This window comes from Capsaspora owczarzaki (assembly GCF_000151315.2).
Source record: "Capsaspora owczarzaki ATCC 30864 unplaced genomic scaffold supercont2.8, whole genome shotgun sequence".
NCBI lineage: Eukaryota > Filasterea > Ministeriida > Capsasporidae > Capsaspora > Capsaspora owczarzaki.
In genome coordinates, this window is record NW_011887299.1 from 526,894 (window position 1) to 542,882 (window position 15,989).

Sequence of the window (15,989 nt, forward strand, 5' to 3'; positions counted from 1 at the left end):
ACACAGCTGGTCATTCGAGAGAGCGCCATCGACGCATTACGAGCATGCCTGACGCTGACCGCACAGCGTGAATCACGCATTCGGTCGCCGTGGTCAAAGAAGGTGTACGAAGAGGCGCAGAAGGGGTTTGTGTCCAACAAGGACGACACCATTCACGGCTCGCTCTTGATCTTTGGCGAGCTGTTGCGCAACACGGGCGAGTTCATGGAGGGACGGTTTGATGAAGTCTGCGAGATCGTGCTCAAGCACCGCGAACACCGCAGCGCGCTCGTGCAGCGTGCGGTGATTGTGCTCATGCCTGCGCTCGCCAGCTACTACAAGGACCAGTTCATCAAGAGCTATCTCAAAACGTGCATGGCGCACCTGATCAGCAACTTGAAAAAGAATACCGATCGCGCCGTCGCCTTCCAGTCCATCGGCGAGATGGCTCTCGCTGTCGGCGAGCACATTCGTCCGTATCTCGATTCCATCTTGCAGCCAATCAAGGAGTCACTGAGTGTGAAAGGGTACGTATTTAGAGATGCAGAGCGTGTTGAATCCCTCCACCCGTCCGTTTTTTTTTTTTTTTTTGGTTTTTGTTTCTGTTTGTTTTTGATTTGGTGATTCTTCCAACACTCACCTTGTTGACGTGGCGATGGGCGTGCAGTCGCAAGGGTCCACAGGAGCGCACAGTCTACACATGTATCAGCATGCTGTCGCGAGCTGTTGGCCCAGAGCTCGAGCCTCACTTGCAGGATTTGCTCGAGCCTCTTTTCGGTTCCGGGTTGAACAAGCCGTTGACAGACTGCTTGATTGATCTTGCAGGCAACATCCCGACGTTGCTTCCCGCAATCCAAGGTACGACGAATCCCCCCCCCCGCCCCGCCCTTCCTCCACATGATTTTTGTCTTTGTAATTGTTTCCTAATCTTTACCATTGGCCTTCTTCTAAACCCTCTCAGATCGCCTATTGGACAACATCTCGTACACTCTCGCGCGCCAGACATTCAAAAACCCCGGAGTACCAAAGCTGAATGTCATGCGCGGTACAATGCCGCGTGGCGGCGGCGGTGCAGTCGCCGTCGCGATCGACAAGGCGGACGGCACGATTCCGGACGCGGCCACGATCGCACTGGCACTCCACACGCTTGGCGCTTTTGACTTTAGCGGTCACGTGCTGACGCAGTTTGTCAAGGATTGCGTTGTCAAGTATCTCGAGGACGAGAACGCGGGTGTGCGCAAAGAGGCGGCCCTCACCTGCGCTCAGCTGCTGGTTCGCTCGAACAATGCAGCCGCTCTCCCTCGCACCACAAGCCTGGGCGCAAACTATCGCCAGGCCACACCCCGTCCGATGAGCACCCACGGCACTTCGTCGATTGCCGTGACGCCTGTTGAGAAGATCTCGCAAGCGCCGAAAAGCATCCACTCGGTGGTGGTCATTGGCGAGGTGCTCGAGAAGCTGCTCATTGTCGGTATTGCCGACCCGGACTCTGACATTCGCTGGTCTGTGCTGTCCTCGCTGGACGATCGGTTTGACAATTACCTCGCGCAAGCCGAGAATCTCCGCGCCTTGTTTGTCGCCCTGAACGACGAGGTTTTCGCCATTCGAGAGTTGGCGATTGGCATTATCGGCCGCCTTACCGTGCTCAACCCTGCCTACGTCATGCCGTCGTTGCGCAAGACGTTGATCCAGCTGTTGACAGAGCTCGAATACTCGGGCGTGTCGCGCAACAAGGAGGAGAGTGCTCGGTTGCTCTCCAACCTCATTTCCAACGCACCGCGGCTGATCAAGCCCTACGTAGAGCCCATCCTGCGCACGTTGCTGTCCAAGCTGCGCGACTTGTCTCCTGGCGTCTCAACCAACATTCTGGCTGCGCTTGGCGAGCTTGCCCAAGTCGGCGCCCAAGACATGGTCCACCACGTGAACGACTTGCTGCCGCTCATCATTGAGACGCTGCTAGACCAGTCGTCCGTTGCAAAGCGCGAGGTTGCTCTGCGCACGCTGGGCAAGCTGGCTGCCAGCACTGGCTACGTCATCGAGCCCTACCTGCGCTATCCCAAGCTGCTGCGCATTTTGCTGGATTTGCTCAAGACGGAGCAGGTCGCCCCCGTGCGTCGCGAAGTCATCAAGGTGCTGGGCATTCTGGGCGCGCTCGATCCATACCGCCACCGCCCGGATTCGCGTCTGCCTACGATCGCCTCGACGCCGTCGTCCTCCTCCACGCTGAACAAGACCAAAGTTGCACGCGACGCGGGCGACATGCTGGATGCCGTTGCGATTGGCGCTGGCGGTCCTGGCGGTGCTGTGGGCGGTAACCACGGCGGCGGCAACTTGGGCGGCGGTGGCCTCGTCGCTGGTGGCGGACTCGGAGGCACAGGTGCTGGAGCTGGCGGCGCTGCCACGGCGCAAACGCAGCTGCCAATGTTGCTGCTGCTGCTGCTACTGCTGCTGATGATCGCGGCGATGTGTCTGACGATGTCGTCGGTGGTCTCGGCGTTCCCAGCTATGTGCTGGACTTGTCGCCGTCGTCGGAAGAGTACTGCCCGACAGTGTCGATCGCGGCGGTTGATGCGCATTTTGAAGGATTTGTCCTTGGCCGTGCACCACACAATGGTGGTCCAGGCCATCATGTTCATCTGCAAGAGCCTGGGTCTGCGTTGCGTGCCCTTCCTCCCGCAAATCATGCCGCCCATGCTCCAAGTGATGCGCACTCGCGAGCCTGGCTTCCGCGAGTTCCTCTTCCAGCAGCTCGGCGCGCTTGTTGCCATTGTCAAGCAGCACATCCGCAACTACCTCCCCGAGATTTTTGTCCTCATCCGCGAGTACTGGGACTTTAGCCCCGCCATCCAAATCACCATTCTCTCGCTGGTGGAAAGCATTTCGTTAGCGCTTGGAGGCGAGTTCAAGGCCTTTTTGCCAGAGCTCATCCCGCACATCTTGCGCGTTTTCATGCGCGACGATGCCGAATACCGTTCCACGCTGAAGGTGCTCCACGCGCTCGAGGTCTTTGGCTCCAATCTCGACGATTACCTGCATCTCGTCATCCCACCCGTCGTGACCCTGTTTGAGTCGTTCGAAACGCGCGTGGATGTGCGTCGCACTGCCATCCAAACACTGACCCTGCTTTGCCGAAAGCTCAGCTTCTCGGACTATGCGTCCCGCATCATCCACCCGCTCACGCGTGTCCTCGACGGCTCGCCCGAGCTGCGCCAGGATGCCATGCTCGCGCTGACCGCGTTGGTGCACCAGCTTGGCGCCGACTACATCATCTTCATCCCGCTCGTCTCGTCCGTGCTTGCCCGCCATCGCATTCAGCACCAAAAGTACGACTTGCTCGTGAGTCGCATTCTCGAGAACGTTCCCCTTCCAGAAGACTTTGCCGACGTCCTCATTATCGAGAGCAGTGCCACCCGACCTGGCATGCTCAGCGCGAGTGGCTTGCCCGGCATGGCAGGCGTCGCGCCGAATGCCGGCGCTGGTGCCGCACCCGGTGGCGCTGCTGGTGCAGCCAATGCCGGCGCCAACGCTGCCAATGCTGCGGGTACCGGTGCGGCTGGTGCTGGCGGCGCAGGTGCTGGCGGAGCGCCTGGCGCAGGCGGTGCTGGCAGCGTTGCCAACGCAGGCCCCGTCCTGGACGACCCGGATGCTGGCACCATCAAGAAGCTCCACGTCAACCAAAAGAACCTCAAGAAGATGTGGGAGGTGACGCAAAAGTCGACCAAAGAGGATTGGACCGAGTGGATTCGACGATTCAGCGTCGAGTTGCTCAAGGAGTCGCCCTCGCCGGCCCTCCGCTCCTGCTCGGCCTTGTCTCAAATCTACACGCCCCTTGCGCGCGAGCTGTTCAACGCTGCGTTCGTGTCGTGCTGGACGGAGCTGTACGAGCAGTACCAAGAAGAGCTCGTGCAAGCCCTCGAAACTGCGCTGCTTTCGCCTCATATTCCTCCAGAAATCCAGCAGACGCTGCTCAATCTGGCCGAATTCATGGAGCACGACGACAAGACGCTGCCAATCGACTTTAAGACCCTGGGCGAGTATGCTTCCAAATGCCACGCCTACGCCAAGGCCCTGCACTACAAGGAGATTGAATTCTACTCTGCGCCCAACCCGCAAACCATCGAGGCCCTAATCACCATCAACAACCTCTTGCAAAAGCCCGAGGCCGCCGCAGGTATCCTTGTCTATGCGCAGCAGAATCCAGATATTGAAATCACCGTGCACGAGTCGTGGTACGAAAAGCTCCAACAATGGGACCAAGCGCTTGCCTCGTACGAGCAAAAGCAAAAGGAAGACCCTCTCAACTTCCAGCTGACTCTTGGTCGCATGCGCTGCCTGAACGCATTGGGCGACTGGGATGAGCTGCATCGTTTGTGTCAAGACAAGTGGCAAACGGCGGATGAAGGTTCTCGCCGCGCGCTGTCCTCGATGGCGGCGAACGCTGCTTGGGGTCTTGGTCGCTGGGAGTCGATGGACGACTATCTTGTCGTGATGCCGCGCGAGTCTCCGGATGCGGCATTCTTTGCAGCCGTGCTTGCTCTGCACCGCAACAACTTCCCATCGGCGCACCACTTTATCACCGTCACCCGCGACCTGCTCGACACCGAGCTCACTGCGCTTGCCGGCGAGAGTTACAACCGCGCGTACGGCGTTGTAGTGCGCGTGCAAATGCTGGCAGAGCTGGAGGAGGTCATGCAGTACAAGCTGTACGCCGACCAGCCCGACCGCCAGCAAATCATCCGCCACACCTGGATGAAGCGCTTGCGTGGTTGCCAGCGCAACGTGGAAGTGTGGCAACGCATTCTCAAGGTTCGCTCGCTTGTCATCCCGCCGCACGAGGACAAGGAAACTTGGATCAAGTTTGCGTCCTTGTGCCGCAAGAGCAGCAAGATGATGCTTGGCCACAAGACGCTGTGCAACCTGCTTGCAACGAGTGCCACCATCCCGCTGTCTGCTTCGAGCCTGCAGCACCTTGCCGCAGCATCGCCCGAGCAACTGCTGCACCACGTCGATTCACGCAAAATGTTCCTCAGCGCTCACCCGCGTGTCTCGCTCGCCGTGCTCAAGTATCTCTGGCACACTGCTAACAAGAAGGAGGCGCTTGAAAAGCTGCGCGAGTGCGTCGGCGTGTGGCAAGTCGAGCACCACCAGCACCGCGCGCAGCTGCAGCAGCAACTGCAACAACAGCTCTTCCAGGTGCAGGCGCTCCAGCACGCCCAGGCCCAAATGCACCCGCAGCAGGGAGGCTCGCAGGCGCCCAACAGCGCATCCTCCATGTCCGACGGCATGACGCCCACCTCTTCTGCTCCTGGTTCGGTCGCTTCTGGGCACCAGTTCCAGCAGCACCTCCAGCAGCAGCAGCAGCAGGTGCAGCACAATCTGCCGCTCGCGCTGCAGCAGCAGCATCTCGTTCAGCTGCACCAGCAACACCAACAACAGCAACAACAACACAACATTACTGCCAACCGCATGTCCAACATGTCCTTCATGAGCAATTTGAATGAACTCGGCAACTCTGGCTCGCAGCTTCCCATGGCCATTCCATCCTCCCCGTCGTCGCGTGGGCCAAAGTCGCCCGGCTCGGACTTGACCAGCGGCATTGTCACCATGACGGTGCCAGACCAGGCCAAGCTGCTCGCGCGCTGCTACATTAAGCTCGGCGAGTGGGAGATGGCGCTGATGGACTCGCTGAACGAGCGCGCCATCACGAAAATTCTCGACTCGTACCTGCTCGCCACCACCTACGACGACACGTGGTACAAGGCTTGGCACTCGTGGGCCTTGATGAACTTTGAGGCTGTCTCCCACTTTGAAAAGTCAAACGCCAACCAAAAGCAAGTGCGCGCGCACATTGCCCCGGCATTGACGGGATTCTTCCGATCGATTGCGTTGATGCAAGGCAACTCTTTGCAAGACACGCTTCGTCTCTTGACGCTGTGGTTCAAGTACGGCTCGCATCAAGAGGTGCATGACGCCATGGTTGAGGGCATCAAGACGGTGAGCATTGACACTTGGCTGCAAGTCATCCCGCAGCTGATTGCCCGCATTCACACGCCCTCGCCGCTGGTCGGGCGCCTCATTTCCCAGCTGCTCATTAGCATCGGCAAGGAGCATCCTCAGGCGCTCATCTACCCTGTTACGGTGGCCTCCAAGTCCCAGAGTCCCGCCCGCCGCGACGCTGCGTACGCCATTATGGACAACATTCGCAACCACGCAGGCACGCTCGTCGACCAAGCGCTGCTCGTGTCCCAGGAGCTCATTCGTGTGGCCATTCTGTGGCACGAGATGTGGCACGAGCATTTGGAGGAGGCGTCGCGCCTGTACTTTGGCGAGCGCAACATTGAAGGCATGCTCGCCAAACTCGAGCCGCTGCACCAGACGCTCGAGCGCGGCCCAGAGACGCTGCGTGAAATCTCCTTCCATCAGGCCTACGGCCAGGACTTGATGATGGCACGCGATTGGACGCGCAAGTTCCAGCGCTCTGGCGTCATCAAGGACCTGAACTCTGCCTGGGACTTGTACTACCACGTCTTCCGTAAGATTTCCAAGCAATTGCCGCAGCTCACCTCGCTTGAACTGCAATACGTGTCACCCAAGCTGCTCGAGGCGAACGACTTGGATATCGCTGTGCCCGGCACCTACCGGCCCGGCGAACCCATCAACCGCATTCGCGCGTTCGGCCCGCAACTCACAGTCATCACGTCCAAGCAGCGCCCACGCAAGCTCGCCATCCAGGGCAGCGACGGTCGCGATTGCACGTACCTGCTGAAGGGTCATGAGGATTTGCGGCAGGACGAGCGTGTGATGCAGCTCTTTGGCCTCGTCAACACGTTGCTTGGCCACGACCCAGAGACGTTCAAGCTGCGTCTCGGCATCCAGCGCATGGAGGTTATTCCGCTTGGTCCCAACTCTGGTCTGATTGGCTGGCTGTCGCACTGCGACACGCTGCACGCGCTCATCCGTGACTATCGTGAGAGCCGCAAGATTCTGCTCAACATTGAGCACCGTCTCATGTTGCAGATGGCGCCTGATTACGACAGCCTGACGCTCATCCAGAAAGTCGAAGTGTTCAAGTACGCCTTGGACAACACGACTGGCCAGGACTTGTATAAGGTGCTGTGGCTCAAGAGTCCCAACTCGGAAGCCTGGCTCGAGCGGCGCACCAACTACACGCGCTCGCTGGCCGTCATGTCGATGGTCGGCTACATTCTGGGTCTTGGCGATCGTCACCCTTCCAATCTCATGCTCGATCGGTTCTCTGGCAACGTCATCCACATTGATTTTGGCGATTGCTTTGGTGAGGGCTGCTGTTGCTGCTGTTTGGTTGACGTGTTTTTTGTGTTTTGCGGTGGTTTTTCGTGGACTCACTTTTCCCATGTGCGTGCGTTGTCCTTTCCAGAAATTGCAATGCACCGTGAAAAGTTCCCCGAGCGCATTCCCTTCCGTCTTACACGCATGCTCGTGAATGCCATGGAGGTGCGTGTCCATTTCCTTGTTCGACATACGTCGGAGATATTTTTTTTTTTGCAATTTGCTGACTAGGGACTATTTCCTCAATAGGTGAGCGGCATCGAAGGCAACTACCGCGTGACGTGCGAGAATGTGATGCGGGTGCTTCGCGAAAACAAAGAGTCACTGATGGCCGTGCTCGAGGCCTTCGTTTACGATCCATTGATCAACTGGCGTCTCATCGAAGGTTTGCATTAACAGCATTTTTTTTGTTGTTGCCGTGAGGTGCCGTGAGGAAGATTTTGCATTTGTGCCTCACTTTGTTTTTCTCTCGCTCATGCAGGCAACGTGAAGAACAAGAAGAATAAGACGACTCCTTCCAAGGCCCAGACCGGCAACCTGGATAACGGTGCGTTCGTTTGATTTTTTTGTTTGTTCAGAGTCATTGACTTGTTGTCGGGTTGTTGCGTGCTGATTGGTCACCTGGTAGGCTCTGAGATTATGGAGGACGCCATTCCATTTAGTGTGAAGCGTGCTCGAAGCGAGAGCGAGCTGCTCGAATCCACTGGTACGGGGCTCGTTTAGTGTGCAATGCCTCTTTTGTTTTGAGTTGCTTCTCTAAGCACCTGTTTGACTTTGACTCTTCGGTACAAATTTTGCAGATGGCCTCATGTCTTCGCAGCCAGAAATGGTCAACAATCGCGCTGTGACTGTCATCAATCGCGTCCAGGCCAAACTTACTGGTGCGTTGCGTTGCTTGAGATTTTTGTCGCGCAAAGCATGTCTGCACGATCTTCATGGAGCTCACCTTTTGTTTTTTGTGCTCTTTCCTATTTAGGTCGCGACTTTTCCGCTACTGAGACTCTCGAAACTGCAACCCAAGTGCAAAAGCTTATCAGTCAGGCGCAGTCTCACGAGAATTTGTGTCAATGCTACGTCGGCTGGTATGTTCCTGTCTTCAATGGAAATTTCACGCGATCGAGTGTTGAATGGGACCTAACCTTGATTGTTTTTTTGTTAAACAAACAGGTGCCCATTCTGGTAAACCAAGATTCTCCAGCATTGTTATCCAATCATTCCCTTGCATTTCCTTTTGTTTTTGAAAAGAATTTGTGTTTGTCTTGGTGTTTGTCATTGTGCTGTGTTGGTTGATTGTTTACTCTCAACAAAATTGGTCATCCTTTTGCGCATGAACGATGAAACGGGCGATGGACTGTCATGAAACGCTGGCAAAACTCATCGTGTATTGAAAATGTTCGGAATCTGACAACCACCACACGCTTCTTCCTGTTCGAGGAACCAAAACGAAACAAAAAGTGCGATCAACCTCGCGGCGACAAATGCTTTTGAACGGCTGCAACCAAATCGGCCTTTTTTCTTCAAATACTCTTTCAGCATGGGGATGGTCAAGGATTCGAGCTACAGCAACGAAAGGCAACAAGAGTGGTCAACGAACGGCAACAAAACCGGTCAAAATGAGCAACAATCTCAGGGTTTGCAACAAAACAAAAACACACAAACTCACCATGCCATCCTTGTAAAACTTTTCCACATCGGGCTTTTCGCCATCTTCGAGTCGAACACGCTTGACTGGCGGCGGATCGCCTTCAGCCTGTTTGTTTGGTGGGGCAAAGCGGGGACGAGAGTCAGCCAATGATGGCGTTTTGTGTTGGTTAAAAAATATCGAACACAAACAAACCGTACCCTTCGTTTTGGCCGAGGTTTGGTGCCAGCCGTGTCAGGATTGTAGTCTGGCGGAAAGGCTTCATCGCGGAATTTCGCAAACAGCACACCGGCCTGCTTTTCCATGCCGTCCAAGTCGGGCTGAACATTGTCCTCAAAGTCGTCTGCCACATCCCGCCCGAGCGCAAGCGCTTCCAAATTTCGGTAGTGTTTTTGCAAGTCTGCAGGAGGGGTTGCCATCATGCGGTGAGTGCTGATGAGAACAGACACCCGTTGTTTGCACGACGACCACGACGACGACGACGACGACGAATTTTCAATGTGACTTACTCGGGTTTTCAAAGTCCCATGGCGAAAAGGAAAATGTGAGCTTTTTGATGATATCTGACGCCGTGACAATGAGCGACTTTCCACCTGAGGACCAAAGACAGGCACGCAAACGAACACGCAAACAAACAAACAAACAAACAAACAAACAAAAAAAAAAGGAATGTCGGTCAAAAACTGTCATCGCGCCGTCCCTTCTTCTCTCGACTCTCCAACCCCAGCAGTCTTCACTTACACATCTCGTTCTCCTCATACTGCAGCGAACGCAAGTCGTCGGCGAACGGAAGGTAAATCACATGGAAGCCTGGGGGCTGGAGCTGAACGTGGTTGGCGTCAAAGACTTCGAGCTGGGGAACGAGCGCGACAAAGCGAGGAGTGGCGTTGATGCGAGGGATGAAGCGGCAGATGGCAACCTTGTCCTGGTCGGCGAGACGCATGAGCAGGGCGTGGAAGAGCAGCGTGCTGCCCATCACGACAGTCTCGTCGGGGTAGATAAAGTTGGCCGTCTTGACATTGTAGTGCAGCTTGACAGCATCGGTCGGCTTGAATCCCATCAGCACGAGGCCGGGCTGGCCAAAGCGACGAATTTCGCGCACTTCGGTCGGGTCGAAAATGACCTTCTCGCCGCCGTACGGAAAGTAGTTTTTGATATCCGAGGCCATGAGCAGCGACGCCGTGTCCTGGCACACCATCTTGGACACTGTCTTGATCTCCTTGTTGGTTTGCGCGTGGAGCCAGACGTGCGAGCCCTTCTTGGTTTCCGAGCACAGGTTGTAGACACGAACGCCGAGCTGGACGTCGTCGCCGAGCACGAAGGGAATCTTCATGAGCGCACGCTTCTTGAATGTCTTGCGGCGCATCTTGTCCATGAGCGAGCTCAAGCTTTGCGAGGGGTCGGGCCGGGCAGTGTCCAAGCCAGCATCGGTCGGGCCAAGCTCGTCGTCCAAGTCCTCGAGCACAATGTCCTTGTAGAACTTGGACATGTCAAAGCGCTCGCCCGTCTTCTTGGTCCCGAGCGGCAAGAGCTCAATGGTGACGAACAGCTGGTACAAGTCCTTGGCCTTGATGACGGCCTGGCGCCGCAGGCCGGCGTCGTGCTCGTGCGGATCGTCCTCGTTGGTAAAGATGAGGATGCGCTTTGAGCCGACCTTGGTGGCGCAGTCCGAAAACATGTTGAAGCAAGTCCACAGCACATCGTGAATGGACGCCGAGCTCGAGTGGCCAATCTTGCGGTTGAAGCCGTCGAACGCCGGGTCTGCGACCAAGTCCTCCAGCTCGACAATGCGGCGCACGTCCGGCGTGTCCAGCGGCTGCAGCACATAGACGTGCTTGAACTTGTTCTTGTTGTTGTTTTCCTTGGTGTTGAACAGGACGACGCCAATCAAGTCGTGGTCGCTCGAGATGATCTTGTTGGAGAGCACGTTCTTGGCGCAGAGTGCCGAGATGGTGAATGGTACCTGTGCAAATGAAGAAGGGCAAGAGGTGGTGAGATTTGGTATTTTGCACCTTTTTTTTTGTCTCAGATTGATCTTGGATTGTCAATCTGAGATTTCAAGCTGGACTCCCTTCTCCTTCCCTTCTCCTTCCCTTCTCCTTCCCCCCCCCCTTTTTGGTCCCCAATCATGACTCACCTCGTCGTTGTCGAGCGTTTCAAACATGGCGTCGGAGCAGTCGATGGCAAAGATGACGGCGTCCTTGTTGTTGAAGCGCAGGTACTCTGCGTCGTTGTCATCGCCAACGGCACCAACGCCGCCAGCAGCACCAGCACCCGTCCCGCCAATGCCAGAGCCGAGGCTGCCCGTGCTGTTGAGCGAGCGCAGACGCTGCTGCTCGAGCAGGTCAAAGTCGTCCTCGTCTTCGTCGTCCTGGTCGTAGCCGTAGCCGCCGCCGCCGCCGCCACGACCACCGCCGCCGCCGCCACCGCTACCGGGCTGCGTGAACGATCCAAACACCCACCCTGGGTTGGACGCCGGCGGGACGGTCGACGCTGATGACGCTGCAGCAGCACTGCCTCCGCTGCCACTCGCTCGTCCCGCTGCTCCTCCTTGCGACTGGTGCTGCTGCCGTTGCGACTGCTGCTGCTGCTGCTGCTGCTGCTGCTGAAGTGCGTCGATGCGTTGTTTCGCACTTTGACTCAATCCGCTCATATTTCAATGAAAAGAAAATGAAAAAGAAAAAGAAAAAGAAAAAGAAAAAGAAAAAATCTTGCAAGAAAAACGAAAAAAATCAAAGAAACAAAAACAAAGATTGCGCGCCAAAAATCAAAAATCAAAAATCAAAAATAAAAAAAATCAAAAAAAATCAAAAATCAAAAATCAAAAAAAAAAAAAAAAAAAGTTTTCATTTCACTTTTTTTTTTTTTTTTTTTTCAACAATGCTTTCTGCAGCAAATCGCGCAGCTTCTTGTTCTTGTTTTTGTTCTTCTGCTTCTGCCTCTGCTGCTGTTTCAGCTGTCGCGCGCGCGGCGTTGCTGCGATCACTGTCATCATCAGCAGCAGCAGCAACATCATCAGCAGCAGCAACCACCACCACCAGACTCGGCTCGACCTCAGCCCACAGTGGTGCTCGCTGTCTTGGCGCTCGCCCGATGCTGCTGATGACGCCAGGCCTCGCCGCGTCGCCAGCACGAACGACATCCGCCGCTGCTGCTGCTGCGCGCTTCCACTCTGCATCAACATCCGCAGTGAACTCGCGCGCGAGCATGAGCATGAGCAGCAGGTCTGCCCTCCAGTCCACTGCTGCTCTCGCTGCATTGCAGCAAACACCCGCATCCTCGTCCCCGTTCCTCCTCCTCTTGCATCACCATCAGCAGCAGCAGCAGCAGGGCGTCAGACACTTCTCGGCAGGATCCATGTTCCGCATTGCGCTGGGCCGCATCTCGCTCATCAGCGCCGGCGGGGCTGCCATCGGGGCGTCCGCGCTCAAGGGCTACGAGTCGTTCAAGGCGTCCCTGCCAGACATGCCTGCGCTCGATGCGCTCTCAAACATGCTGTCAGACTCGGCGGACACGGCGGCGTCGTGGCTCTCGGGCGTCCGCGACACGTTCTCCACGCGCGGGGTGCCGCAAGACCCGTCGCACACGCACCAATACGACTCGTCCTCTGGCGGCGATGGCGGCGCTGGAGCAACCCCGCCACCGCAGCAAGGGAACACGACTGCAGCGGCCATCGCGGCGGGGGCTGCGGCTGCAGGAAGCGACGAGGAGACGCAAAAGCGCAACCTGGAGCGACTGCTTGCCGCGGAAGAGGCCGTCAAGGCGGCGCTCGCCCAAGTCCAGCAGCTGCTCGAGGTGGACAAGAAGCGGCTCGCAGAGATTGAGCAGCTCCAGCTCAAGCTCGAGGCCGCCGAGGTGCAGCGCCGTGCGGACGTCGACGCCGAGCGCGTCAAAATGGACGGCGAGATTGCCCTCCTGCAAAAGGAGGTCGACGACAAGACGCGCGAGCTGATGGACACGCAGCAACGTCTGCAGCGCGAAATTGACACGCTGGAAAAGTCCAACCAGGAGCTCCGAACAAGCTACCTGCACCTCAAGCAGACGGGCGCGACGCTTTCCGGCGGCCTGTCGTCCGCCACCGGTGGAAAGCGCAGCACGATTGAAATGTACTCGGACGTGCTCGACCTCTTGGCCAAGACGGACAAGAACTTTTCCGTGCACGACAACCTGCCTCGCGTGGTCGTCGTCGGCGACCAGAGCGCAGGCAAGACCTCGGTGCTCGAGATGATTGCGCAGGCGCGCATCTTCCCGCGCGGCGGCGGCGAAATGATGACGCGCTCGCCAATCCAGGTCACCCTGAGCGAGGCTCCGCAGCGCCGCGCCCAATTCAAGGGGAGCACGCGCGAGTACGACCTCACCAGCGAGGACGACCTTGCGGCCTTGCGCAACGAAATCGAGTCGCGCATGCGCAGCAGCGTCCAGCCAGGCAACACGGTCAGCAAGGAGACCATTTCGCTCAGCGTGCGCGGTCCCCGCATGCCTCGCATGGTCCTGGTCGACTTGCCTGGCATCATTAGCCACGTCACGGCAGGCATGGCGCACGAGACGCGCGACGACATTTTGAACATGTGCAAGTCGCACATCCACAACCCCAACGCCATCATTCTGTGCATCCAGGACGGCTCCATCGACGCAGAGCGCAGTTCCGTCGCAGACGTCGTTGCGGGTGTCGACCCCAAGGGCGAGCGCACCATCTTTGTGCTGACCAAGGTTGACTTGGCCGAAAAGCTCAACACCTCCCCCGAAAAGATCAAGCGCATTCTCGACGGCCGCATCTTCCAAATGAACGCACTGGGCTACTTTGCCGTCATCACAGGCAAGGGCAACACCGAGGACACCATTGACGACATTCGCAAGTACGAAGAGGACTACTTTTTGACTTCCAAGCTGTTCAAGAGCGGTGCTCTGAAAGCCAACCAGACCACCACTGGCAATCTCACCCGAGCCGTTCAGAAGGTAATGTGTGATTTTTGGGGATGGGGGATGGGGGGAAGGGAGCAAGGAAATTAGAGCCTATCTGTATTCAAATCTTGTTGACAAACTTTTCTTTTGACAAACTTTGCTTTTGGGATGCTGACTGGGTGTGGCTTGCAGGAGTTTTGGCGAAAAGTTCGCTCGTCGATTGAACGTCAAACCGAGCTTATCAAGGCGGATCTTTACAATAAGGAGACGGAATGGCGCAATACTTTCAAAGGCCGTGTCATGAGCCGAGTACGTCCTTTTTGAGCATTTCGGGGCTGCTTGTTGCTGGTTTCAATCGTGTTGACTCACATTTCGCGCCCCATTTAGGACGAGCTTTTCCAGCTTGCAAAACACGACATTCTGGAAAACGTTGCCACATTCGGCAAGATCGGAGCCAAAGAATGGTGAGTTGGCTGGAAGTCGCTTTTCGCCGCCACTCAATGTTATGTCGTCACTCCTTCTGCGATTTGGACACGATCTGATCACTGTTGATGCTTGGATTCTGTGTTTGTCCCCCCCCCCAATCCATTCAGGGAGCAAATGCTGTTCGAAAAGATGTGGGAGAACATTCGCCCTCAAGTGGTCGACAGCATTTATCTTTCATCAGCTCGCTCGCGCGACGCCGCCGAGTTCAAGACGAAGATGGACGTGCAGCTCGTCAAGTGGGCACGCACCATCCTTCCAGGCCAATCCGTGGAGATGGGCCGGAGCACGCTCATGACCGAGTTTACCCGAATTCTGCAGGTGTGGTTTTGTTGTTGGTTGGGGGGTTCTGCCCTTCCCTCCTTCACCTTGTGGCAACCAGTCACTCACAACTACTTGCTTGTGCTGGTCGTTCTCCGTCTTCTCATGCAGGCTGGTATCGTCAAGCTGTTTGCTGACAGCGAGGACGTCTTCGGCAAGCTCAAGGTCGAGGTGGAGCAGCGCTCCCGCAACTCGCACGCGTGGGGCAATGATGTCGTGGAAAACCTGGCCGTCATTCAGCAAAACGCACTGGTTGACGAGGATATTACCAATGCCGACACTTGGCGCGCGGCCATCTCGTTCATGCACAGCACCTTGTTGCAGTATGCGCAAGTCCTGGACAAGCAGTCACATGAGCTGTTCGGTCCTGGGCGAACCGAAAGCTGGACCCGGTGGACGAGCGCGACGGCGCAACAAAAGCGACAGAAGGCCATTCGAGACGAGCTCCTGTCCTTCCTCAGCAGCCACAAGACCTGGCTCCACAAGTTTGAGCTTGATCGGGACGAGCTTGCCACCATTCGCAACAATGTCAAGCGCAACCAAAAGCTCGAAGTGAACGACGAAGCGGTGAGAGATTTTTTTAGAAGCAGTCGCTGTTGTTTGCTCATTCCAGTTTCATTCTGCATGCTGACCTCCGAATGCTCTTGCAACACTTTGGCACCTTTACTGGCAAAACTCAGATTCGAGACATTTTCGCTGTCGTCTATCGAGACGCTTTTGTGAAGCGAGGTGTTGAGGCAGCGTCGTATTGCAGCAGCCGATTCGGCCAGCCCTATGATAAAAACCAAGCACCAAATGACCTGCAGTGCCGCGACGTTGTTCTCTTTTGGCGCGTGCAAGAAATGCTCAAGACCACCAGCAAGACTCTTCGACAGCAAGTGATGCTCCACAAAAGTAAGGCGCCGATGGTGCTTGTTTTGTGTTTTGTCTCGTGGCGTTGTTTGTTTGGCACGTCGTTCCGTCCCTCACTTTTTGTGATTTGTTTCCACTGCAAAACCCAGGCAAACTCGAGCGCGAAGTCAAGCAGGTTCTCGAGACCATCTCCACAGACACTGACGCCAAGCGCACCCTCGTCACCGGCCGCCGCGTTGATTTGGCCGAGCAAATCGAAGTGACGCGATTCATCTACCAACAACTAGAAAAGTTCATTTCCGAGCTCAACAAGGAGCGGCCTCAGTGAAAGAGGACGTCGCTCCTTCTGCATTGTTCCTCATGTTTTGAATTCGTGCTCTTCTTTGAATAGTGTCTTTTTGTGTGTGTGTGTGTGTGTTTTTTTTTTTGTTGTTGTTGTTGTTGTTGCTCTCCTTTCATAAACCTTGATTTCATTCTCTTCCATCATGTCGTCGTCCTCGTC

At 56.2% G+C, this 15,989-nt stretch overlaps 3 protein-coding genes across 3 annotated transcripts; 2 read left to right on the forward strand and 1 right to left on the reverse strand.

The window, feature by feature from the left end:
* The first annotated feature begins 1 nt into the window (after nt 1).
* CAOG_05096 (TOR pathway phosphatidylinositol 3-kinase TorA) lies at nt 2-8,619 on the forward strand. Its single transcript, XM_004346731.2, has 10 exons — nt 2-506; nt 647-837; nt 941-7,273; nt 7,376-7,452; nt 7,537-7,672; nt 7,769-7,834; nt 7,916-7,993; nt 8,088-8,168; nt 8,264-8,369; nt 8,455-8,619. Exons 1-10 carry the CDS (start codon nt 205-207, stop codon nt 8,468-8,470), a joined length of 7,386 nt encoding a protein of 2,461 aa, XP_004346781.2. The 5' UTR covers nt 2-204; the 3' UTR covers nt 8,471-8,619.
* Nucleotides 8,620-8,651: 32 nt separating this feature from the next.
* CAOG_05097 (ATP-dependent DNA helicase II 70 kDa subunit) lies at nt 8,652-11,582 on the reverse strand (the record flags this gene model as incomplete). Its single annotated transcript, XM_004346732.2, has 6 exons — nt 8,652-8,844; nt 8,951-9,037; nt 9,130-9,329; nt 9,439-9,522; nt 9,671-10,892; nt 11,067-11,582. 6 exons carry the CDS (start codon nt 11,580-11,582, stop codon nt 8,662-8,664), a joined length of 2,292 nt encoding a protein of 763 aa, XP_004346782.2. The 3' UTR covers nt 8,652-8,661.
* A 211-nt stretch (nt 11,583-11,793) lies between these two features.
* Nucleotides 11,794-15,965, forward strand: CAOG_05098 (dynamin). The gene is made up of 7 exons (XM_004346733.2): nt 11,794-13,885; nt 14,024-14,140; nt 14,219-14,295; nt 14,425-14,635; nt 14,747-15,202; nt 15,316-15,529; nt 15,637-15,965. Exons 1-7 carry the CDS (start codon nt 11,810-11,812, stop codon nt 15,813-15,815), a joined length of 3,330 nt encoding a protein of 1,109 aa, XP_004346783.2. The 5' UTR covers nt 11,794-11,809; the 3' UTR covers nt 15,816-15,965.
* Nucleotides 15,966-15,989: the final 24 nt, after the last annotated feature.